We start from the raw sequence: 25,946 nt of genomic DNA on the forward strand, positions 1-25,946 counted from the left end.
CCTTCATACTAAGTAGGAATGTAGGCTGTTGAATGTGTGCAAAGAATTTTTTGTCCACGAACGCCTACGTCTGTGGTCAAGTGGCAGGTGTAGGCAATTCATCAGGCAGCCCTCTTCCTTCTTATTAAGGCACTGCTCCGGGCGCCCGAGGGTCCTTAGGTCCCGAGCATGGCTATTTGTCGTCCGCCGGGAGGGCGCCTTTTGGGGCAGGGTGCACGGCCAGGGAGGCGAGGGTCGCCGATTTTCGTTCGAACGTCGCGTGGGGAGGGGTGTTCGTGTGAAAAGAAAGGCGCTCGGGAGAAGAGGCGGCAAGGAGAGGCGGGGCGTGGTGGGATGCTGCAGGGGCGGCTAGACGGGTCCAGCTTTTCCCGGGACACTTCTGCGGCGGCCTGGCCGTGGGCGCCCGGGGCACAGGGCGCCGGGTCGGGAAGCCCAGAGTCAGACCCGCGGTGCCAGCCGCCCGGGCCCCTCCGCGCAGGCGCCGCCCATTCCCGCGCTCCGCCCGCCCCCAGGGGTCGCCATGGCAACGGACGCGGGCTTCTGGACTCCGACTCCCCCGAGCCCCCAGCTTCGCGGGAGGCGGCCGGCTGAGCCGCGGGCTCCGATGGCGGGCAAGGGCGACACGCCCGAGACCGAGGAGTGCTGGAAGATCCTCGAGAGCCTCGAGTCGACTATTGAGCAATGCCGGTTCAGCCCCAGGTGACGCGCGCGAGCCGCAGCGCCACCCCTCGTCCGCGCGCCCCTTTCCCGCGCCTCCGCGCCCGCGCCCCGGGCCACGGCCCTGCTGGTCTGATTTCTTAAGTGTATTCACGTAAACTGAGAGCACGGGTTCTGGAGCCAGGCGGCCTGAGTTCAAATCCTGAGACCCACTGCACGGCCCCTGAGTTGGGCGAGTCACTTAAAAACTCTGTCTCAGTCACCTGCTGGGAAAGCAGCCGGGTGGTGCCGAGCAGCGCGTACTTCATAGCCCACAGTGAACATGAAATGGGTGCGTGTGGGTAACGTGTTTAGAAGTGTGCCATACATATATATACATAGTACCCTGTAGGTGTTTGCCAATATTCTAGTTATTTCTTGATGTTTTCTTTACGTCTCCTCCCTCCTGTGACCCTTTGCCCCCCCCTCCCCCCGCCACATTTTGTTTGGATAACGTAGAGGTGATGTAGAAAAATGTATTTTTCTTTCTGAAATCAGTAGGTGGCCGGCACTAGGTTAGCTACCGTGTGCAAGCACTTAAAATTCTCCAAGTCAGGGGTCTCACGGTGCCAGGTGGGCTGGCTTAGAGGCAAGTCCCACACACTGAGGCTCCGGAGTGAGAAGAGAGGACGAGTGAGAAGAAAGGAGTGAGAAGAAAGGACTCGCCCGATGTTGGGGACTGACCCAGTGAGCCAGTGCTGCTTAAGTGGGTGCGTGTTAAATCAGGTTTTTTTGGTGGTTGTGAAAGTCACATATTGCCGGTGGCTCGTAATAAGCACCATGGGCACAGTGTCTAACCTGTTCGGCTTGTTTACTGCTAGGAATGACTTCCTGCCTGGGCATTGCGTGGCGTGTGGCTCTCCCACAAAACACACCGGCCCCGCTCAGCGGACAAGGTGACGTACCAGGTGCCCAGGGCATGCTTGGGGCCCAAACAAAGGAGCCGCTGATGCCCACGTGAATTCCTCTTCACCCCGAGTGCCAGGGGGACCGGGTTGGTGCTCTGGTAGAAGAGGCTGGAGTGCTGTCTGCCATCCTGGGTTTAGGGCACAGGTTGGCACCGGGCAAGCAGCAGCCTCCACCTCCTCTGAAGCCCCGCCCTTCTAGTCAAGAAACCGATGATGAGCCAGCAAACTAGAGGATAAATAAGTTAGCCTGTAAGCGCTGAGGACGGAATAGCAAGGAGGGAGCAGAGGAGCCAGTGTGTGGAGTGGGGAAGCGGATGGTAATTTTAGACACTGATGAAGTTTTAGGGCGATGGGGGCTTGGTTCGTAGGGTCCGGAGCCAACAACCAAGAAAGAATTTTGGAAGATGTCTTTGGTGCAAAAAAGTGATTTTATCGAAGCGCAGGGACAGGACCCTTGGGCAGGACGAGCTGCGCTGCAGGTGGGGGGAGGGGGGGGCGTGACCATTTGGTGGAGGGGGGGAGATAAAGTCTAGAGGGAGTTTCCCAAGAGAATTTCACATGCTAAAGACTTACTGGAGGCCTAGCTGTTGTCAAGCTAAGGTGGGTTTTCCCTCTAGCAAAGCATTAACATTAAGACTCTCGGGAGTTCCTGGACTTTTAGGCTGTTGGTGGGATCGCCTTGATTACCCTTTTCTAGTAAACAGTTTAGCCATTTGTGGGTTGTTTTTTTTTTTTTTTTTTTTTGGTCCTTTCCTGTTTTGGGGTAGCTTGGAGTGTCCAAGGAATATCATACATGTCCCACCTCCCGGGGGGGGGGGTGCTGTGAGCCTGTACTTTGCCCCCAGCTTGCCCCACACTCCCTCATCAACACTGTGGTCAAGGAAAGCTTCTCAGAGATGACACTGGAGTGAAGAAATGCAGGCTGGGGGTGGGGGGAACCATTCTGATCTCTCAGGGGACAAAGTGTTCCGGGCAAAGCACAGGAAGCCGGAAGGGGTGGGGCTGGGTGTCTGGGGCCCAGCCAGGACCCCTGTGTGCCTGCAGCAGAGAGAGGGGAGCGCAGTGGAGAGGAGGTCAGACCTAAGGGGGACAGTGCCAGACGGTGGTGTGGGACCTGGATCATCAGAAGGACCTCAGCTTTGACTTTCAGTAAGGTATCAGATGTGCTTTTTCAGCACCGCCAAGCAATTCTCCAAATGTCAGCACTGACTGAGTGTCCTACACTTTAACTCAGTGCTGACACTGCTACCTAGAGACAGCCTCAAACACCACAGGTCAAGGGCTCAGTCCCACCAGCCTGCTCTCCCCCACCCCACTTCAGGTGCCAGTTGCAAATCCAGGTTGTTACCTGTGCTTCTGACCATTCAGCCTTAAGTGAGCGGTTCCCCTAACTCCCTCTGTGGGTTCAATTAATTTGCTAGAGCCACTCCTAGAACTCAGGGTAGTAAAGGAGACAAATACATACATGACCAGATAAAGAGACACATAGGGTGAGGTCTTGAAGGGGCCAGAGCACAGAAACTTCTCTCCCCATGGAGTTTGGAGTGTGCCACCCTCCTGGCACCTGGCTGTGTTCTTGTTCATCAACCCAGAAGCTCGCCGAGCCTTGTAGTTCAGAGATTTTTATGGAGGCTTCATTACAGAGGCCCAATTGATTGAAATCATTGGCTTTTGGTGATTGGGTCTACCTCCAGCCCCTTCAGAGGGAGGTCTGGTCATGGGACTGACAGGTTCCACCCTCTAATTGTGGTTGGTTTCCCTTGCAACCAGCCTCCATCCTTAGGGGCTTTTCACAAGTCCCCTTAGGAACATCAACTAAGGTGTGGTTCAAAGGAGTCTGTTATGAATTACAAAAGACACACAGTTGACCTTTTTCCACATCGAGGCTATTTCAGGAACTGAGGACAAAAGACCAAATATAACAAAAGATGATCCTATTGCCCTTGTCATTCAAGAAATTCCAAGGGTCTTGGGAGCTTTGAGGCCGGAACCTTGGATGAAGACCAAAATATATATTTCTTATTATAAATCACACTGTCAAAGATGGGAAGCCATTGCGGGGTGGGGGTGGGGTGGGGATTGGAACAGAGGAACAATTTCATATGATTAATCTTTCAACTGGATTACTCTGGCTGCTGTTTTGATAATAGATTATAATGAAGATAAGGGCAGAAACGGGTAGACCAGTTAGGTGGCATGGGGGGGGAAATCATTTTGCCCTTACCTTTCTGTGTTCTCGGATGAGACCAACCCCATAATAAGAGATAGATTAACAGGAAAAAACAAACAAACAGAAGTTTAATAGGGTGCATGCCTCTTGTATACATACACGACAGATACCCAGGAACACTGAGTAACTCCTCGAAACGGCCCAGCCAGCACCTTAAATACCATCACCGAAACACAAAAGATGGAGGTTGCGTAGAGGGGAAGAGTGAGTTATGGGAGATTGTCAGGAAAAGCACAGTAAACAAAAGCATGGCTGTTCTGCAGATTTAAATTGGTGCCTTCTTCTTGGTAAGCTTCTCCTGTGATTTACTCATCCTTTTCTTCCTGGTCTGGAGAGGAAGACACTTCCAAATGGCAATATTTGTAAATGGAAATTTATAAAATATATTATGTAATATATGTAATATAAATATACATAAAGAATATGATATATTCTTTATAAATGTAAATTTACAGAAGGATAACTTCTGCTTTGTTTTCAAGAGCTTCTCTTGTGTCTGCAGTTCTCAGAATAATTGACTCACAATAATCCTCATGCCAAAGAGGCATACTTTGAGGAACCATATTCTGCTTCTCTTCAAGTCTGATGTCCAGAAGAGAGGTCCAGGCTGGCTACATCAATTTGGGAGTAATTAGCACAGAGACAGAGAGGCTGGAGGACTTGGCGAGATCACCTAGGAAGTGGGCACAACAAAGAGAAGTCTCTTTGAGCCTGGGGTACATCATAGTTGTGTATTCTTGGAGGAAAGAAAGAGGGAAGCAATGTTTTTCTTATTTCAAATTGAACAGTACGCCACGGTGAAAGTTTAGCATGCCGAATGCCATCTTCTTCGACTAATTCATTAATGAGCATTTGTTAGGGTAGTCTATTCTGGGATTCAGTGAGAAGTATCATTGCATCCTATTAATAAATATTCATGGGTCTGTTTTCTATAATAAATTTACATGTTAATTTTGTATCTAGTTTATTAAAAAAACACAATCGTCATCTTTCCAAGATTGTATTTTATGCACAACAACCAAGCCATTATTCAGAAGTTGAATTGCTGAGACTATAAATAAGGACTGTGTAGGAACCACTTAGCTAATTTGTTGTGATGTGGGTTTCCATTCTAGGCACGGGGGCTGCCATTTAAAATTAGAGACATTTGGAATGTGACGGGAAACTGAAGAATGAACCGTCATGTTTCACTTAGATCCTGAATGAGCCAGATCTTTCTGAGTCGATTATACAAAAATTTAAGACTCGAGAGACCTTGGAGCCGTGAGCCTGTTCCCACTAGGGATGGAGAACTGGAATCTGTCACTTCAGGCTTATGATTCTAGAGGAGTTATTTCCTCTCTTCAAATCCTGGTTTCTACATCTTCAAAACAAGAAAGTCAGTATCTCTCTTATGAAATTATTGGGAGGATAACCTGAAGGGGAAATGTGCGTGTTAATGCATATATCTTAACAACCACACGGGACCAGTTAAGCACTCAATACATAGTGCTTAATATAATTTTTAGATGCTCTGTAGGAGGTATCTATAGAATTTTTGGACTTGATTTTAAAGCATCGTATTGTAGTATTATAACATTATGGCACCAGAAGGAATAACTGAAAACGTTATGCCAAGTATGTAAATCATATCCTGAAAATATATGTATTGGAGGTGTTTTAAAAATACTTTTAACTTATTTTTACCAGCGTTATTGGCATGTAATTGACATGTAACATTATATATGCATAATAACTACCCACATTCCATAAACCTACTGTCCACAAAAGATTTTTTGCTTAAAATGGAAAAGAAAGAAGATACATGTTCAAACAATGAAAAATGAAGTTGAATAATAAAAAAGAGCTACTTGGCACCAGGGAGGGTAAAAGATTGCATTTCTAGACTGGAGGATGAAGCATTGAGGTCTGTGAAACGTGCAGCATTGTAGAATGTAAACAAGTTAAGTCGTTGTTCGTATTTATTATATCGCTGTAGGACTCGGGATCTAGACAAGAGGGAGAAACCTTGCCAGTATTTGAATGGGGGAATATTTCCCGTTCCTTATTAAATTTTAAGTATTTTAACTAGTAAAAGTACGAGAAGTAAGTGAGAGGATTCATTTTCCGAAATACCAAATAAAAGCCGTGCTGTCTAGTTAACAATAGATTTACAACCAATTGGAAAGATGTACGAACCACCCCCCCCACCCCCAAATGGAGTCCCAAACCCCTAGACACTTCACCTCCCAGTTCTTCTTCCCTCTCCATCTTGCAGGCTTATTTTCGTGGGCTTTGCAATGAACGTGCACCAAAGAACTGAAGTCTCTGTGGCTCCTCAAGGAATGTACTTTGGGGCTTACATGGGCGTGGGGCGGGGGGTGCTGGGTAAGGCTGTAACGTCTGTAGTACTCAGCCAATGGGGAGTCAGGGGAGGAACTTGCAGGCTAGGAGATAAATTGCCTGCTGTAACTGCCTGTCTGTCAGGCACCCACTCTTGCAAGAATGTTGACTAAAGCCTCGCCTCGCCTCGCTGTGCCTGAGTCTCCATGTCCCTCCTTTGATGGGGCTTATTTCCCACAAAAAAGGCAGTAAGGTTGGTAAAAGAAGACTTTAAGCAGTATCCTCACAGCAATCGAAGAATGGAGCTGTGATCCCGAGGGCAGAGGGAGAGTAAAAAAGAAAGGAACTAAGAATTTAGAAGATCCTCACTTCCACCCCATCCCGGTCCAAAGCGGATGTTCAGACCTCTTGGGAGAGAGCATGGCTGGTGGCAGAGAAACTTGTCAGAGTGGTGGTGAGTGGCCAAGAGACTTGGGGGAAGATGTAGGCAGGCTGAGGTTCTTTACCCAGCTGGGAGATCCACATCTTCATTCCTGAAGGTCCTGAGTTCTGAAAAAATAACTTTCCCAGGGTGCCTGGCTGGCTCAATCAGTGGAGTCTGTGACTCTTGATCTCAGGTTTGTGAGTTTGAGCCCCATGTTGGATGTAGAGATTATTTAAAATCTTAAAAAAATAAATAACTTTCCCTCTACCCTTCTAGGCAGGTTCTCGGCTAAGACCCCTGTAGGAAAAGACAGATTACTCATAGAAAAACAAAGAGAAGTTTAATAACATGTATACCTCCCGTATGCATGGACCCCAGCAAATTTAGTAACCCCCCAAATGGCCCAAGCTACCACTTTAAATACCATCTCCACCTAACGACAAAAGAAGATGTTGGAGGGTGAAGAGGGAGCCAGCGGTGGGAGGTTACCAAGCAAAGCACAGTAAAGGAGGGTATGGTTGTTATGTAGATTTAAGTCCTTGCCTTGTTAAATTTCTAGAGATTTAGTCTTCCTTCTCTTGCTGGTACAGCTTGGGAGACACCTTTACAAATGGAGATAACCCTCATAAATGTACATGTCCCTTACAAAAGGGCAATTTATGCTCTGTTTTCAGAGCTTCTGTCCCTGCTGGTCCTCAAAAATAACTCGCTCAAGATAATCCTTATACCAAAGAGGCATGCTTTGGGGTGGCAAATTCTGCTCCCCTTCAGCATGGAAATACTAAAAAGCACCCCAGAGAATCCCCTGGGTTCCAAACGTAGCCTTCCCTGACTCCATTGTATACCAACAACCCCCTTAACCCCTTTGTAATTAGAATCAACCATTTCAGCCAGACCCCATTCTCTCCAATTTGGTTCAAGGGCAAAAGGATAGCAAAGTGGCCAGATAACTATTCAATTAAATCTCATCTAACCCGCTGGAATTATTGTTGTGTTTCTGGGTGGAAGTAATCACCCCCTGAAAATGAAGACCTCCAAGCCAGCAGATCATCAAGTTGCTGGGACAGGAAGCAGTACTTTAAGGAGTGGGTTACAAGGTATCCTAGTGAGAGGAGCCACTTTACTTCTGTCTCTCGGTTCCTGGACCCGTGGCTGTGGGAATGAGAGCACCACATGCTGATTCAAAGCATATACTGTATCCTGTAAGACAGAAACACATCCTCGCATGGGTTTGTCTCTCAGATGCCGTAATGGCATCTGCAGTAAGCTATTTTACCCTTCCATTAGGCCAGCCACTACTGGGTGATGGGATATGTGATCAGACCCGTCATTTCCATGGGCATGAGCCCATGGCTCCACTTCTGCTGTGAAACAAGTACCTTCTGATAGAAGTGCTTGTGTGCACCATGTCACGATGGCGGATAAGGCCTTCTGTGATGGATGGTGGTTCTGGCAGATGCGTTATGACCAGGGAATGCAAATCCGTGTGCAGAATACGTTTATGTCTATCCCAGGGAGGATGATGGAAGAGGTTCAGTGTTATCAAGCTGGTACCCGCCCCCCTGGTTAACACTGCCATGTTAGGAACTCAGGATCGGTGTGTGTTGTTGGCCGAGCAGGCCCTCAGTGCTTGCAGCAGCCAGGCCATCCTCCATAAGGGGAAGTCCATGTCATTGAACTCCATCCCTGCCACCATAGCCATTTCGTTCAAGGGCCATTGAGCAAGCACTGGGTTGGTTGCAGAAACTAACCAGCTGCTATCCCTAAAGGATGTCATTTTGCCTCCTTGATCACTGAATACTTTCTCTGTGGTAGATTCCCTTTTGTGAGCATTCACAAGGGGCACAAGTATCATTATAGCCTGGGCCTGTTCTTAAAAGTTCATCCACAGAACTCTTCCCCAGACTTTCTTGTCACCAATTTCTCAGTCTTCTTCCTACCAAGTTCCTGACCATTATCCACTTAAAACTTGAACAACAGAACATAAATTAATACAGATGCGCAATCCTGGCTGTCTCTCATCCAGAAAAAGTAAACAACCAAATGTACTGCATGAAAGTCTGTTCAGGGGAAGGATTTTCCTTCATGGCTGTCCTTCACGGTCACCTCTGAGCAGGGCTGTGGGACTAAAGGTATCCCCCTTCTGATGGCAGCACCCTCTGTTAACCAGGCTTGAGTTCTTCTTCCTCAATCAACTGATCATACGGAACTGCCCATGAGGCTGTAGCCTTGGACTGAGGGGGAAGAGGCGATGCAGCGCGAGCCACATGCTCCCTGTAAATGCTGTCCCTTCTCCTTGAGCCTGGTCTCTTACATGTCCCTTCCATCTTATGAGACTGAAGCTGCCTATGCCCAATTTTACGGTTTGGTGGGTCAGATAAAACCCAGTTTGTCATGGGAAACTCAGGCCTGCTGACTCACGGTGACGTATTCAGTCTTTTCCAGGCTCAGTAGCAAGCCAGGGCTGTTTCTCAAAAGGATAATAGTCATCTGTACAAGAAGGCATAAGATTTGCTCTGAAATCCTAGAGGTCTCTGCTGTGATTTTCTTAGTGGTGCTTGCCACAGGATCACAGATCATCCCCGTTTGTCATAGGCACTCATGAGAACCATTTTATCTGCTGGATCATAACATCCAAGTGGAAAAGCAGCCTGCACTACAGTCGAGATTCTTTTATTCTGGGCTCCCATAAACACTGGCAGCCTTACCTGTGACTTGGGAAATGGGTTGAAGTAGCATATACAAATGTGGTATATGTCGCTTCCAAAGTCACACTTCATGCTTCATTAAGGCCTAAAATACTGACAGTTCTTCCTGGTTGAAGTTGGTGAAATTTGAGCTTGCTTGAAGAATGCATATGACTTTTAAAAAATCATTTACTTTGGGGGCGCCTGGATGGCTCCATCTGTTAAACATCTGACTCTTGATCTCAGCTCCGGTCTTGATGTCAATCTCTCTCTCTCTCTCTCTCTCTCTCTCTTTTTTAATAAGTTTATTTATTTATTTTGAGAGAGACAGAGACAGCACAAATTAGAGGGGAGCAGAGAGAAAGGGACAGAGAGAATCCCAAGCAGGCTCCATGCTGCCAGCACAGAGCCTGATGCAGGGCTAGAAAACATGAAACCATGAGATCATGACCTAAACTGAAACCAAGAGTTGGACGCTCAACTGACTGAGCCACCCAAGTGCCCCAGCTCAGGTCTTGATCTCTCGGTTATGAGTTCAAACCCCCACCCCCTCGCCCCCGTTGGGCTCCATGCTGGACATGAAACCTACTTAAAAAAAAAGATTAGTCTGAAATTACTTTGAATCTGCAGAAAAGTTGCCAGAACAGAACTAAGATCTTTCATATTCCCTTCACTGAGATTCTTCAATTCTTAACATTTTACCATATTTGTTTTTCCTCTCTCTCCCTGCTTCCTCCTCCTCCTTGTCCCCTCCCTTTGTACACATTCACACATATAAAAACTCATACACTCATTATTGTTAGTCTTTTTCAAACCTTTTGAGAGTAACTCTAGAATTGGTGCCCACCACTGCTAGGTATTACGGTACGATTTTCCTAAAATGGATATTCTCCTATATAACTAGCACACAGCTCTCAAAATCAGGAAGCCGACATTAGCCCAGCACTACAACGGGCCCCTTCAAGTTGTGCCAGGTGTACTAACAATAACTTTTTCCTTTTTTTGTTCAGGATCCTGTCTACGTATGTGTTGTGTTTAGCTATCCTGGCCCTGCAGGCACATTCAGTGTAGAAGAGTTCCTTAGCCTCTCCCTGGCGTTTATGTCCTTGACACTTTTAAAAAGTATTACTTCAGATTTTGTAGGATGACCACCTCTATCTGATGTTTTCTTGTAACCAGACTCAGGTTATGCATTCTTGGCAGGAATGCCCCAGAAATGGAGATAGGCTCTTTCCAGGGCATCAACTTCAGTGGGCAAATGTCATTCAGTCTGTTTCCCCATTGGGGCTTTAACTTTGACCTTGTTGGGTTGGTGTTTGCCAGGGTTCTCTATCATAAATTTACCATTCTTCCCTTTGTAATAAATTATTATTTGGGGGGCACCTGGGTGGCTCAGCCAGTTAAGCGTCCTGCTCTTGATTTTGGCTCAGGTTATGATCTCAAAATTTGTGAGACTGAGCCCCGTGTTGGACTCTACTGGGACAGAACATAGCCTGCTTGGGATTCTCTCTCTCCCTCGCTCTCTGGCCCTCCCCCATGTGTACGTGCTCTCTCTAAATAAATAAATAAATAAATAAATAAATAAGCATTAGAAAAATTTTATTTTGTGAGTAGGTATTACAAAATCTCCTTTTCTTCCCCCCCCCCCTTGCTTCACTGAGATATAATTGACACTTGACATTGTGTACGTTTAAGATGTATAATGTGATGATTTGGTATATGTATATATTATAAAGTGGTTACTGCAATAAAGCTAGTTAAAACATCTATCACCTCACATAATTACTTGTGTGTGTGTGTGAGGACATTTAATATTCACTCTCTTAGCAACTTTCAAATATACAATACAGTACTGTTGACTGTAATCACGACGCTGTGTGTTAGATCCCAGAACTTCTTTCTCTTAAAATTGGGAGTTTGACTAACATCTCTCCATTTCCCCACCCTTCAGCCTCTGCAGCCACCATTCCTTTGTCTGTTTCTGTGAGTTTGGCTCTTTTAGATTCCACATATAAGTGAGATCATACAGTATTTGTCTTCTTCTGTCTATCTTATTTTACGTAGTATAATGGCCTCAGTGTTCATCTATGCTGTCACACAAATGGCAGAGTTACCCTTTTTTATGGTGGAATAATATTCCATCGTATATAAACATTATATCTTCTTTATCCATTTATCCATTAATCGGCACTTAGGTTGTTTCTATCTCTTGGCTATTTTGAATAATGTTTCAGTGAACGTGGGATGTAGATACTGAGATAATGACCTAATTTCCTTTGGATATACACCCAGAAGTGGGATTGCCAGTACATAAGGTAGTTCTATTTTTAAGTTTTTGAAACAATTTCTTAAATTTTGATTAAGAAAAATTCTCTTAATCAAAATTCCGCTGACCAGCCTTACCTGTTCACTGACGACTCCCACCTTAATGAGTCGCCTCTGTGGGAGTTGCCAAATGCTGGTTCCCTAGTTTCATCATTCTTTTTTACATCCATTACATTAACGTACATAAGTCTCCTGATCATTCTGGCTCTGCGATGCTGTTCCTGTTTCTCACACTACCCTACATTCTTGGCTACTGGGCCTATTGGCCTTTTCCCCTGCATGGCTTCCAACCTTTCTCATGGGGAAATTGACTCTTGTCATTGACCACGATGTTGATTCCTCCACTCTTGTGAGGGAAGGGAATGGAAGGAAAAGGAAGTTGGAAAAGATAGTGACTACATATGGTTTCAATAGGTGAAACTGTGGGGAGACTGTATCTTAGGCTATGGGTACTACCAAGGTACAGATGTATTTTGAGAACATTTAATAGGTGACCATGGTACATAGTGTATATGCAATGAGAGATGAGTTAATCGCTGCCTCAGAATATATAACATATTTTTGTTCACTTGTTTACTGGTTGTCTTTCCCTTTAGAATGTAAGTTCCGTGAGAACAAAGACTTTGCCTTGTCCACTCCTGTTAGCTTTGGTGCCCAAAACAGGGTCTAGCAAAAAATAGGTACTCAGTTATGCTTTGTTAAATGTGTGAAGCTCAAACAAGTAGTTTGCACCCATATTTTGAAGGTCAGAATAAGAAGACTGTATTTAATTCTCTTTGACAAGGGAAGACGGTCAAAGTCTTTTATAGCAGGATAGTGAAACAACCAAGGTTTTTGTAAAATACCTCTAGGGATAATGGGAATGATAGATTAAAAAGAGAGAAATTTGGAGCCTTGTAGTAATTTTAGGAAACATTTATTATCTATATTTTATGGGATGCTTACTTGAAAGTAAAATGATTTTGTTTTTATATCATGTTTTAAAAGATTTCAGGGGCATCTGGGTGGCTCAGTAAGTTATGTATCTGACTTGGCTCTGATCATGATCTCACAGTTCGTGATTTCGAGCCCCCCCCCCCCCCCCCCCCCCCGCCTCCTCCCCTTCGGGCTCTGTGCTGACAGCTCGGAGCCTGGAGCCTGCTTGGGATTCTGTGTCTCCCTCTCTTTCTGCCCCTCCCCTGCTCATGCTCTTGTGTGTCTCTCTCAAAAATAAACATTAAAAAAATTTAAAAAATTCTTATCATAGATAATAAGATTCATCCATTTCTATAGTGTAGTATACTGAATTTTAACATAATATACTGAATTTATACATAAATACATAAATATACAGTATATACATAAATATACTGAATTTTAACATAATAATTACAACTTGGTGGTTTTCGCAAATTATTTTCAAAAATGGTTGTAAATGTCAGGTAGACAAAGCTTTAAATATTGGTGATCTTTTTAGTTAATTGCTATATCTTAGTCATAAAAAAATTCAGAGGTGTGTGGCAGTTTCAGTCAGAAGAACATGCACCTCTTGATCTCAGGGTCATGAGTTTGAGCCCCATGTTGGGTGTAGAGATTACTTAAATAAAAAACTTTTTAAAAATAAAATAAATATAAAAAATTCAATACAAGAAGCATTTATTGAGAGGATTTATGGGTCAGGTACCTGTCAAGGACTCTGCAGTGTTTGAGATCTTACCCTACTTATAAGCTAACAAGTTTGCTTGTTTCATGGCTGTCAGCAGAAGACACAAGACTCCTGGGTCAAAGACAAAGGACTTTATCATCATTGCAAAAGCACTATCCAGACTTTCATGCTTATTTCTGATGATTTGCCATGCCCCCGCAGTGCCATGAGGGTAACACTAAAGACCCATCATAGATACCTATATACACAGCGTGTTGCATTAAAGGAGGGGATCCCTGAGCTCGCCACTCTTTATAGTAAACAGTATCAGCCTGCTTCTTGGCAGAGGAAAGGCATTACCTCATCCTTCAAGATTGCTCACTGCAAACTCAACTCTGAGGAATGGCCTGCGGAAAGAGTGGTCAGGATTTTGCATTCTTGGCATACGCAGAAAGAATGTACAGGGACACTCAGGGACCAAGGAGATGGCCTCTTCCAATAGTACTGTGTTAGTGCGAAAAAGATACAGACTCCTAAAATGAAATTTGGCCAAATCTAAAATACAATTTTCTGTGGAAAAACACTGGAAATATTAGTTGGAACTGAGGTATACAGCATTACCGGTGCTCCCTCCCCATCTGGATAACATACTGATGAGATTTGTCATCAGTCTGATATTGATAAGTGTGCGGAAGATGAGTTGAAAATTTAGTGGGAGTAGTTGAAAATCATTATTTTAAGTGCTTAAAAATTTATGAATTTAAATTTAGCCTTTCTTGGTCGAATATTACTAGACTACAATGGTTTTTTCCAAACGTGATGAAAAAATGATACTTCAGACCATAATAATGATAGTAACAATTGCCACCACAACACCAATAGCAGTGAACATTTCTTTTTTTTAAATGTTTATTTATTAATTTTTGAGAGAGAGACAGAGTGTGAGCAGGGGAGGGTCAGAGAGAGAGGGAGACACAGCATCTGAAGCAAGCTCCGAGCTAGCAACACAGAGCCCCGTGCAAGGCTCGAACCCACGAACCGTGAGATCATGACCTCAGCCAAAGTCGGATACTTAACCCACTGAGTCACCCAGGAGCCCCAGCAGTTAACATTTCTTAAGGGCTTACTATGTGACATGCATCATTCAAAGTGCTTCTGGGTATTAACACACTAATCCTGACAATAACTGTATGAAATAGGCACTAATTTTCTTTTTCATAAGAAGAAATTAAGGCCCAGAAAGGTTAGGTAATTTACATCGTATCACATAGCTGGAATACCAGGAAGCGTTCAGCCGCGATTAACAGAAACTCTCAACAATTGGTGCGTTTATTATATGATGCAGGAAGACCAGAGGTATGGCGGGCTTTAGAGCTAGTTGATTCGATGGCTAAACAAAGTCATCAGTGAAAATTACTTGTTTTTTTTTAACAGCTCATCATTCATGTACGAGCTTTGCCCTCTGACTGGCCCCACTTGTGGTCACCAGATGGCCATGGCACTTCTTGGCATCGCTTCCACGCAAGGCAGTGTTCGGTCACAGAGGAAAACTCTCCCCTGGTGCCCTGTCGGTGTCGGAGTGCAAAAAGCTTTCCCACAAGCCCCCAACATATCTTTCCTCGGGTCATTCTTGCCAGAAGCAAGTTCCACACCCTCCCCTAAAACATCTGCTCAGAAGAATGGGATCTCTGTGATGGAGACAAGACAAGAGTTACCCTCGACACTGGGAATATGATCACCCTGCCCTGATTTCTGTGGGAGATACATGTGAGACTCTGCCAGCGAATAAGGAGGGAAAGGGTTGCAGGGGGGAGCTCCCAGCAGGGTCAGCTGGTCAGCAGACAACGGAAGATAGAAGCACTCTGTCTTCTTCGGGGCCTGCCCTGAAAAGCCTGGTGATTCTCCTTGGGCTTCCATGGCTTTCTTTGTTGAGCTGACATTTTAGAAGCTGGTAGTTGTGGTAAGTTTGATCACATTGACGGAGTGAATCCAGAAAATTGGCTTTCTTTTTACTGTTTACGATAGCCATCATTCAAGGTCGGTAGGAAGAGTTTACAAATACTTAAACTCCTTGCCTACTCCGATTTCTCAAGAAACGGAGTCTGAAAATCAAATACAGTATGGTGGTGTCATGATCCCAAAGAAGAATCCTCAAATTGTTTGGTTCCGGGAACTGTGATCGTTCCTGGGGACCTCAAAGAGCTTTAGTTGATGCCTATTCATGGTAACCGTATTAGAATTTTACAAGGAGAAGTAAAGAATATATGTAAATTAATTCATTGAAAATAATGGTAAACCAATTCTATGCTAATGTAAATAACACAGTTTAAAGAAAAATGAACTTGATTTTTGAAAACAAGAACTTTAATGAGTATAGTGTCATTGCTTTACATTTTTGCAAACCTTTTCAGTGCCTGGCTTCGTGGGGTAGCTGAATTCTCATATCTGCTTCTACATTCATGTCTTGTGCTCACATAACCTGTAGCTTCTGGAAGACTCCACCGAACGCTTGGGAGAGCGTGATGGTGGAAAAGGAAAATAAAATTTTAATGCTATCGGGGTGCCAGGGTGGCTCATTTGGTCGAGCATCTGGCTTGATTTTGGCTCAGGTCATGATCCCATCCTTGGTCATGGAATCCAGCCCCGTGTGGAATCCAGTCCTGCCAGAGCATGGAGCCTGCTCAAGATTCTCTCTCCCTCTCCCTCTCCCCTGCTTGTGCACTCTTTCTCTCTTAAAAAAAAAAAAAAATCTTAATACTATTATGAAAATAATTTTGACCTTGTGGACTCCCTGGAAGGGTGTCCTGGAACTCCAGGGGTCCTCAGGCCACATTTCAAGAACCCCTATCTCAAAGTATTTTTGCTTGTATGCCTGTGTATAATTTATAATGGGTTTAAGCAGTAGCACAGGTAAAACTGTAGATAAGATATTAAAAGGAGGCTCAAACTGATCATAACTCAGAGAATGGAATTAAGATGAGTACCAGTAGAGCAATATGCCCAGTGCAAGGAATCTGATAATCCAGCAGAGTCCTGGTGAAAACCCCAAAGCATGAGCAGCTAATTCAGAACTTTCCTCACCTCACAGGTCCCTTTGAATCTTTAAAATATAATATGATTTGGGGGACCTGTGTGGCTCAGTCGGTTAAGTATCCAAATCTTGATTTTGGCTCATGATCTCACGGTTCGTGGGTTCAAGCCCCCATCAGGCTCTATGCTGACAGTGCAGAACCTCTTTGAGATTCTTTCTCTCCCTGTCTCTTTGCCCTGCCCCACGCATGCTCGCTCTCTCTCTTTCAAACTAGGTAGACTTTAAAAATATATATAACATGATTTACACAAAAATATCTGTAATAACACACATGTTAAAAGGAAATATCTATTCTATAAAGCACTTTTAATCTCCGTTTATTTTTTCCAGACTTAAAATTTCCGATGATTTGAAGATTGGCTTTTTCAGCACAGACCATGCTACTCAAACAGATTCCAATGAAATTTTGCCATTGAAAGAGTTGAGTTCATCTACAGAGAAGCTAGTACAGGTAAATCTGGATTCATTTAGAAACTTCTGAGATTATTTTAGGTGTTGTTTACCTTTATGTCTCTTTCCTTCACAGAATGGAAATGATTAAAAAATTTTAAATATTAGCATCTTTTACAAGCTGAATTGGATGAGAGCTGTATTTTTTTAAATAATTTGTATACACTGCTGCTTGTATTTACATCATGCGCATATATGTTTTGCAAAGTGTGTTGTTACTCTCCTTGAAATTCTTTTGACATCTGTGAACATTTTCTATTTATGATACCTTCCGAGATCAGACGAGATCGTGCGCGTTCAGGCTGGTATGGCCATAGACTATTTATGATACCTTTTAATAATTGTAAAATACTTTTGGTGTGTAGAAAAATGTGGCAAATACTACAATGAATAACTTGGGTTACCCATCATACAGCTTTGTCGAATCTTGACATTCCATCATATTTCCTCTGGATCTTTCTTGATTGTTAAGAAACAGCACATTTCATACACATCGGATATCAAGAGTTATTAAGGTCCCTAATCAATAAAACTGTCACACGGGATAGCATACAACTATAAATACTCTTGTGTCCTTCGTTTCTGTTTTTTCACTCAACAATATAACTTGAAAATCATTCCATATTGATACATAGTTTACTTGCCTATTTCAAAAGTACATCATATCATAAAATGTGCATCATTTATTTAACTATCCCTCTATTAAGGGACGTTTTGGTCATCTTAAATCTTCTACTGCGATGAATAATTCTGTACATACTCGTAGGCCAGCAAATTTGTGGCATAAATTTAAAAGTGGAATTTCTGAGTCAGAGGATGTATCCATTAGTCACTCTGAAGGATATTGCCAAATTGCCCTACACGGAGATTGTACCAATTTACACCCCAACTCATAACTTTTGAAAGTTATTTCCTTACATACTTGCTAATTTATTGTCTTTCCTAATGCCTTCAGAACAGTTTTATAACTTCATTTCCTTTGCAGTTTGGCGCATCCAAATGACTGACTTCTGGTCAGTAGAATTAGGTGGAAATATTATGTGGCAACTTTGGGGAATCTTCCTTAGTGAACAGTTCAATGTGCACTCATTTTCTGCTACTTCACTCCTTCCTCCACCTCTTCTCCCTACCTCCCTTCCTTCCTCCTTCCCACTTTCTTTCCCTTCCTTTCCTTCTTTTCCTTATTTCTGTGCCTAGAACATGGGTGCTAATGTTTGTACCGTGATTTTGAGGCAGTGCATGCAGCGGAGTGATAGAATGGGAGGGACTTGTGTCATTTTCACCACTGATTGCCCACATCAATTTCCAGTGAAAGAGAAATAATTTCTCATTGACACTTCTGTTATTTGGAGTTCTAAGATATAGCTGAACCAAATTCTGATACAATATGCTTAAATCAGATTAAGAGTGTTTCCTCTATTTTTAATTAATAAGAGGCATTTAAAAAAATATCATGAATGACTGGATTTGAATGCTTTTCATGGATCTACTGAATCATTATGGCTTTTCTCCTTTACATGATGATGTGGTGAAAACTGATTTCTTTTTTTATTCCAGTAATCTTTTTTTAAAATTTGTTTATTGTTTAATTTACATCCAAGTTAGTTAGCATATGGTGCAACAATGATTTCAGGAGTAGATTCCTTAATGCTCCTTACCCATTTAGACCATTCCCCCTCCCGCAACCCCTCCAGCAACCCTCTGTTTCTTCTCTGTATTTAAGAGTCTCTTATGTTTTGTCCCACTCCCTGTTTTTATATTATTTTTGCTTCCTTCCCCTATGTTCATCTGCTTTGTATCTTCAATTCCTCGTATGAGTGAAGTCATATGATATTTGTCTTTCTCTAATTTCACTTAGCATAATACCCTCCAGTTCCTTCCACGTAATTGCAAATCTCAAGATTTCATTCTTTTTGATTGCCGAGTAATATTCCAGTGTGTGTGTGTGTGTGTGTGTGTGTGTGTGTGTGTGTGTGTACATCTTCTTTTTTTTTTATTTATTTATTTTTATTTATTTTTGGGACAGAGAGAGACAGAGCATGAACGGGGGAGGGGCAGAGAGAGAGGGAGACACAGAATCGGAAACAGGCTCCAGGCTCTGAGCCATCAGCCCAAAGCCTGACGCGGGGCTCGAACTCACGGACCGCGAGATCGTGACCTGGCTGAAGTCGGACGCTTAACCGACTGCGCCACCCAGGCGCCCCTTTATCCATTTACCTGTCAATGGACATTTGAGCTCTTTCCATACTTTGGCTATTGTCAATAGTGCTGCTATAAATATTGGGGTTCAGGTGCCCCTTCAAAACAGCACACCTGCATCCCTTGGATAAATACCTAGTAGTGCAATTGCTGGACCATAGAACAGTTCTATTTTTAGTTTTTTGAGGAACCTCCATACTGTTTTCCAGAGCGGCTGCACCAGCTTGCATTGCCACCAACAATGCAAAAGAGAGCCTCTTTATCCGCATCCTCGCAAATATCTGTTGTGGCCTGAGTTGTTCATGTTGGCCATTCTGACAGGTGTCAGGTGGTATCTCACCGTGGTTTTGATTTGTATTTCACTGATGACGAGTGATGTTGAGGAAAACTGATTTTTGAATAGTAAACCCGGAATGAACCCAGCTGGACCATAATAATTCTTTCTGCTTTCTGCATCATTTGCTATCATTTTACCAATGATTGTTTTCATTTATGTTCCTAAGAGATTGTCCTGTAATTTTCTTTTCTTCTTACACTATTGTTCAATCTTGGCACCAGGGTCTTAGTACCTTTATAAAATGAGTTGTGAGATGTTCCTGACTCTTTTCTCTGGAATAATTGACATGAGGTTGGAATTACCTGTTTCTTTATTTGTTAGAAGTCACTTGTGGGGCGCCTGGTTGGCTCAGTTGGTTAAGCGTCCGACTTCGGCTCAGGTCATGATCTCACAGTCCATGAGTTCGAGCCCCGCGTCGGGCTCTGTGCTGACCGCTCAGAGCCTGGAGCCTGTTTCAGATTCTGTGTCTCCCTCTCTCTGACCCTCCCCTGTTCATGCTCTGTCTCTCCCTGTCTCAAAAATAAATAAAACGTTAAAAAAAAAATTAAAAAAAAAAGAAGTCACTTGTAAAACTGAATGTGCCTACTTTCATTGCTATTTTGATTTTGTTATGGATATATTAAGGTTTTCTTAAATCTTCTTGGGTGAGTTTTGACATTATGTTTTTCTACAAAAGTATTCAGAACGGCAAATTTTTAAATTACTGTCTTCTCTTATTATTCTTAAATCTTTATTGTATCTGTAGTTATATATTTTAAAAAACTATAATTTTGTCCGCACACTTGTTTTTCCCTAGATGAATCTTGGCAGTTTTATCTATATCGTTAATTTTTTCAGAGACTCAACTTTTAGATTTATTAATCCTCTCCCTCATATCTTCATTTCTAGTACATAAATTTCTTATCTTTATTATTTAATTTTTGTTGCTGTTTTGGGTTCGCTCTGTTTTCCTTTGTCTAATTGCTCGAGTTGGATCTCAGTGTCAGTTAGGATGGCATATCACTCTATTTTTAGAAAATGCAACTATCGTGGCTCCCCTGCTTACACTCTGTCCCTCTGTCTCCCCAAAATAAATAAAACATTAAAAAAAACTTTAAGAGGCACCTGGGTGGCTCAGTCGGTTAGGCATCTGACTTATCTCATGGTCCTTCTGTGGGTTTGAGCCCTACGTCAGGCTCTGTGCTCACAGCTCAGAGCCTGGAGCCTGCTTCAGATTCTGTGTCCCCTTCTCTCTCTGCCCCTCCCCTGCTTGCACTCTGTCTCTCTGTCTCCCCAAAATAAGTAAGACATTAAAAAAATTTTTTTAAATAAAAAATTAAAAAAAAGAAAATACAACTATCGTGCCTTAATCCCATAAGTCAGTTAGAGTTAGATAATCCATAGTTGGGGCAGCAGCTCTCTGCTGTTATCTATATACCAGACTTGTTTTATTTTTTCAAATCTCCATTATTAGTGCATGGTTTTGCTTTCATATTTCTGACCTCGTCGTAGCAAGATGGCTGTTTCACTTCCAGTCTCCATTTGCTGTTCATGGAGGAAGGACAAGATGAGAGAAGTAGAGGGGGCGGCAGCCACGTGAGGAAAGCAGAAAACCCCATAGAAAACCCCCGCTTGTTTATCGTTGGCCTTAACTGTATCCCTTGACCCCTTTAACTGGACGGGGTTCTAGAGAAGCGAACATTTTTTTTTTAATGTTTATTTATTTTTGAGATGCAGGGGAGGGGCAGAGAGAGAGGGGGACAGAATCCGAAGCAGGTTCCAGGTTCTGAGCTGTCAGCACAGAGCCTGACGTGGGGCTCGAACCCATGGACTACGGGATCACGACCTGAGCTGAAGTCGGACGCTTAACCGACTGAGCACCCAAGTGCCCCTAGAGAAGAGAGCATTTTAACTAGACATATTTCTGTTCCAAAAAGTCCTGGTCCTCTCAGTAAGGAAGAACCAGTGTAATGGATATTGGGTTGTCAGCTACCAAAGCCTATAGATCATTGTTTTTGAGGCCCCCTCTTTCCTTTGATAAGCATTTACAGTCTTATATTTCCCATAAAGTACTTTTTTACTTTCATTCCACAAATTTTGAAATATAGTATTTTTATTGGTATTCATAATACTAATTATTTTTATTAGTTATTGCTATTAATATTTATCGGTATTAGATTGAAATATTCTAACATTTTCCAAGTATGCTTTTTAGTTATTCTTATGTTGTTGATTTTTAACTTCAGTCCTTTGTTGTCAGTAAAAACTCTTTGTGAGACAAATTATTTGGTGTTTGTTTGCAACTTGTGTTCGTGTGAGGTCGGTCTTTGTCATTGTGCCCTGGATATGGGAAATTAAAGATAAGTGCACTTGTTAATAGTTGAGAGCGTATATATATGTATGTGTATATGTGTATGTGTATATATATGTATATGAACATATATGTATGTGAATATATATGTATGTGTATACGTGTATGTATATATGTATATGAATCTATATGTATGTGAATCTATATCTATATCTATATCATCTATATCTATATCTATATTTTTACCATTCTCTTCAATACTAATATATCTATATCAACATTCTTTGATATAGTGTTTGCCTGATAAATCTTTCTCATTCTTACACTGACCTCATTTCTGTGTTGTGTCTTAGTATGTCTTTTACAAATTATATATAGCAGGTTTTAAAAATCCAACCTGAGGGCTCCTGGGTGGCTCAGTCAGTCAGTTAAGCGTCTGACTTTGGCTCAGGTCGTGATCCCACAGCTTGTGAGCTTGAGCCCCGCATCAGGCTCTGTGCTGACAGCTCAGAGCCTGGAGCCCGCTTCAAGTTCTGTGTCTCCCTCTCTCTCTGCCCCTCCCCACTCATACTCTGTCTCTCTCTCAAAAATGAATGGACATTAAAAAAAAAATCTTTTTAAACATTCCTATATATATTAAACTAATAAGAGGTAAAACTAGTCTTTTATACTTGCTTGGATATTTACTATTTCCAATGCTCTTCACTCATTCCTGAAAATCTAAGTTTCCAGCTTGTAATATTTCTTTTTAGCCTGAAGGAATTTCTTTAGCAATTCTTGACTTGGGCAATGAATTCTCATAGTTCTCTTTATTTAAAATGTTACATTGATTATAGCATTTTTGACTGATATGTACTTTTTTACTTTTCGCTGTAACATTGCGCCTCTGACTTCCATACTTTCTAATGAGAAAACATCAATCATTTCAAAAGTTATTCCCCTGTATGTACTTGTTTTCTTTTCTGACTGCTTTCAAGATTTTCTTTTTGAGGCGCCTGGCTGGTAAAGTATGCCACTCTTGATCTCAAGGTCATGATAGGGCATAGAGTTTACTTAAGAAAAAAAAAGTGTTTTTTGTTTTTTTTACTTTTAGAGAGAGAGAGAGAAGGAGAGAGTGTACACATGAGGGGAGGGGAGAGGGGCAGAAGAAGAGAGGGAATGAGAGAGAGAGAGAGAGAGAGAGAGAGAGAGAGTCTTAAGCAGGCTCCATACTGATGTGGGACTCAATCCCATGACCCTGGGATATGACCTGAGCCAAAATCAAGATTTGGGCACTCAAACCGATGACTAAGCCATCCAGGTGCCCCTAAAAAAAGATTTTCTTTTTACCTGTGGTTTTCAGCAGTTGAATTGTTATGTACCTAGGTGTGGTTCATATGTATTTATCCTGCATGAAGTTTGTTCAGCATCTCGAGTCTATCTTTCACCAAATTCGGGAGCTTTTTGGCCATTATATCTTCACAAAAACGCATTGTATGTTTTGATGACAATCAGAAATGATTCTTAGTCACCATGCTAGTTATATATTTAAATGTTTGGCTAGTAAATTCACAACAAATATGAATTTTTTCCTATCTTTTCTGATTTAAAATCCACATCTTGGATGATACTTTTTGAGGTGTGATAAAGGGTTGTTGTTAATAACCCAGGTATTTTGTTCCATTCAGGAAGAAACCACCAGGAACCTTCTCTCCCTTACTCCATTAGCATATGTTAATTTAGCAAGTTAACTGGAGTTCTCCAATGTGCACCATATTTCAGAGGCATTCTTAAAAGGCAGGACGAGCCCCTGACCACATTCCAGACCATATGCTCATGTTGGGGAGGAGAAATTTTTATTGACCCTTCAATATTCATCTGGCTGGTCTAAGAATCAGATTGATGTTCGACAGATTAACAGGAGAAAATCAAGCAATTTTGTGACACGTACACCCCCTGCATATATGGGAGAGACCCAGAAAAACTGAGTAACGCTGAAATGGTGGAAGTCGTCACCTTAAATACCACCTTCAACTAAACACAAAAGAAGATGTTGGGGGAGGTAGGGCACAGTTATGGGAGGTTACCAGGAAAAGCTCAATAAACAAGGGTATGGTAGTTATGCAGAGTTAAGTCAACATAAGACTTTCTAGGGGAGTCTGGGTGGCTCAGTCGGTTAAGCATCCCCCATGATCTTGGCTCAGGTCGTGATATCATGGTTCATGAGATCAAGTCCCACATTTTGGGCTATGTGCTGACAGCACAGAGCCTGCTTGGGATTCTCTCTCTCCCTCTCTCTCTACCCCTCCCCTGCTCACGTGCGCTCTCTCCCTCTCCCTCTCTCTCTCTCTCTCTCTCAAAAATAAATAAATAAACTTAAAAAAAAAAAGGGTCTCTAAAGATTTTGCGTCATGCCCCTCTTGCTGGTACAGCTAAAGAGACACCCTTACAAGTGGTGATTTCCCTTATAAATGTAAATGTCTCTTATAAAAGGGAAGCTTATCCTCAGTTTTCAGAGCTTCTCCTGTGTTTGCAGTTTCTTAAAAATAATCAGCCTAAGATAATCAGTTTGCCAAAGAGGCTTACCTTGCCGTGGCAAAATTTGCTTCTCTGTGCCCGGAACCAGGCAATGTGCTAGAACCTTTACACAGAGCGCCCTTACTCTCTACAACAATGTATTTTTTTCCCATTTTTAGGTCATTAGATCTCTTCAGGTGGATTTTGGGTTCCTCAGAGAACTGCTTCAGCTGAAGTTTGAGGACCGTCTTAAAGAGGAGTCTTTCAACCTGTTCACTGCTCTACATGACAGGATCCTAACAATCGAAAAACACTATCAAGAGGTACAAACTCTATCATTTCCTTTGTTTTATATGGCTTGATCGCCTGCTTAGGTGGATACCTAGTGCAGTTTTGAATTTAGCAACTCATGAGGGCGGTTTTATTTGCCTACGTTGTGTCTCATAGAGTAGATAATACAAATAATAGCTTTACTTTGTGTCAGAAACTTTGTGAGTGCTCTGTACACAAATTAATTTAATTCTCACACTCACCTCATAAAGTAGGTGCAATTATTATTATCCTCCTTTCGCAGATGAGGAAACTGAGGCCCAGAAAGTTTAATTCACTTGCTCAAGGCCACCGGTTAAAACAAAACATCAGAGTTTATGTTCCCAGCCAGCCAGTTTGATGCTTGAGATCTGACTCTTTTTTTTTTTTTTAATTTTTTTTTTTCCAATGTTTATTTATTTTTGGGACAGAGAGAGACAGAGCATGAACGGGGGAGGGTCAGAGAGAGAGGGAGACACAGAATCGGAAACAGGCTCCAGGCTCTGAGCCATCAGCCCAGAGCCCGACGCGGGGCTCGAACTCAGGGACCGCGAGATCGTGACCTGGCCGAAGTCGGACGCTCAACCGACTACGCCACCCAGGCGCCCCGAGATCTGACTCTTAAGCACAATTTTATATCATCTTATTTGTGCTTATTATCTCTGTAGGAGCCAAAGGCTTGAAAATTCTGCTGTTTCAAGGAGTTTCCTAAAATCTTTGGTCAGGTTAGCGTACGTATCTGTCATTAAGAACAGGTATGGGGGGCGCCTGAGTGGCTGGCTGAGTCAGTTGAGCATCCGACTCTTGATTTCGGCCTGGGTCGTGATCTCAGGGTTTTGGGATCGAGCCCCATGTTGGGCTCCACACATGGAGCCTGTTTGAGAGATTCCGTCTCTCCTTCTTTCCCCCTGGCCTCCACCCCTGCTCTCTATCTCAAAAAAAAAAAAGAACATGTAAAGTTACTTCTCAGCTATAAAACAAAAATCTCATCTCACCATTCTAAGAGCCACACTAAGCCTTTAAAAATTTTTTTTTTAATGTTTACTCATTTTTGAAAGACAGAGACAGATCATGAGTGGGGGATGGACAGAGAGAGGGAAACAGAGAATCCAAAGCAGGTTCCAGGCCCTGAGCTGTCAGCACAGAGCCCGACGCGGGGCTGGAACCCATGAAGCACGAGATCATGACCCGAGCTGAAGTCGGACGCTCAACCGACTGAGCCACCCAAGTGCCCCACACTAAGCCTTTTAAATGTGTTTCCTCCTTAAGTCAATGCTTAAATGAAACCTGATCACCCCTAATCTACAGATAAGGAAACTGAGATGCCAAGGTCAGGTAACCTGCTTCAGGTCAGACAGATTGAAAGTGGCACAATGATATTGAAATCCAATTCTGTCTGACTCTAAAACCTAATCGTTGTTTGCACTCCATGCTGGAATCAGAATTGACATCAGAATCAAGATTTGTGAGTTTTTTTTTAACGTACTATCTTTCATTGTTATCCAAAACAGTGGTCAAGTGATGCGATTAATCAGAAAATCACTCTGGTTGATGGATT

General features: G+C 42.8%; 1 protein-coding gene across 3 annotated transcripts in view; it reads left to right on the plus strand.

Annotated features, from left to right (window-relative positions):
* Positions 1-202: 202 nt before the first annotated feature.
* CB4H10orf67 (chromosome B4 C10orf67 homolog) overlaps positions 203-25,946 on the plus strand; it is a 165,692-nt gene continuing 139,948 nt past the window's right edge. For 2 of the 3 annotated variants that reach the window (XR_015253987.1, XM_025930708.2), the window contains exons 1-3: positions 204-699; positions 16,638-16,758; positions 24,259-24,402. Coding sequence is in view for 2 of the 3 variants with exons in the window: in XM_025930708.2 (XP_025786493.1) it covers positions 521-699; positions 16,638-16,758; positions 24,259-24,402 (444 nt within the window). In the remaining variant the exon portion in view is untranslated. Of the gene's footprint in view, positions 700-16,637; positions 16,759-24,258; positions 24,403-25,946 lie in introns of all 3 variants that reach the window. The other variant, XM_086714749.1, reaches the window with a different exon arrangement.

This window comes from Puma concolor, chromosome B4, assembly GCF_028749965.1.
Source record: "Puma concolor isolate L17-30 chromosome B4, mPumCon1.1.hap2, whole genome shotgun sequence".
NCBI lineage: Eukaryota > Metazoa > Chordata > Mammalia > Carnivora > Felidae > Puma > Puma concolor.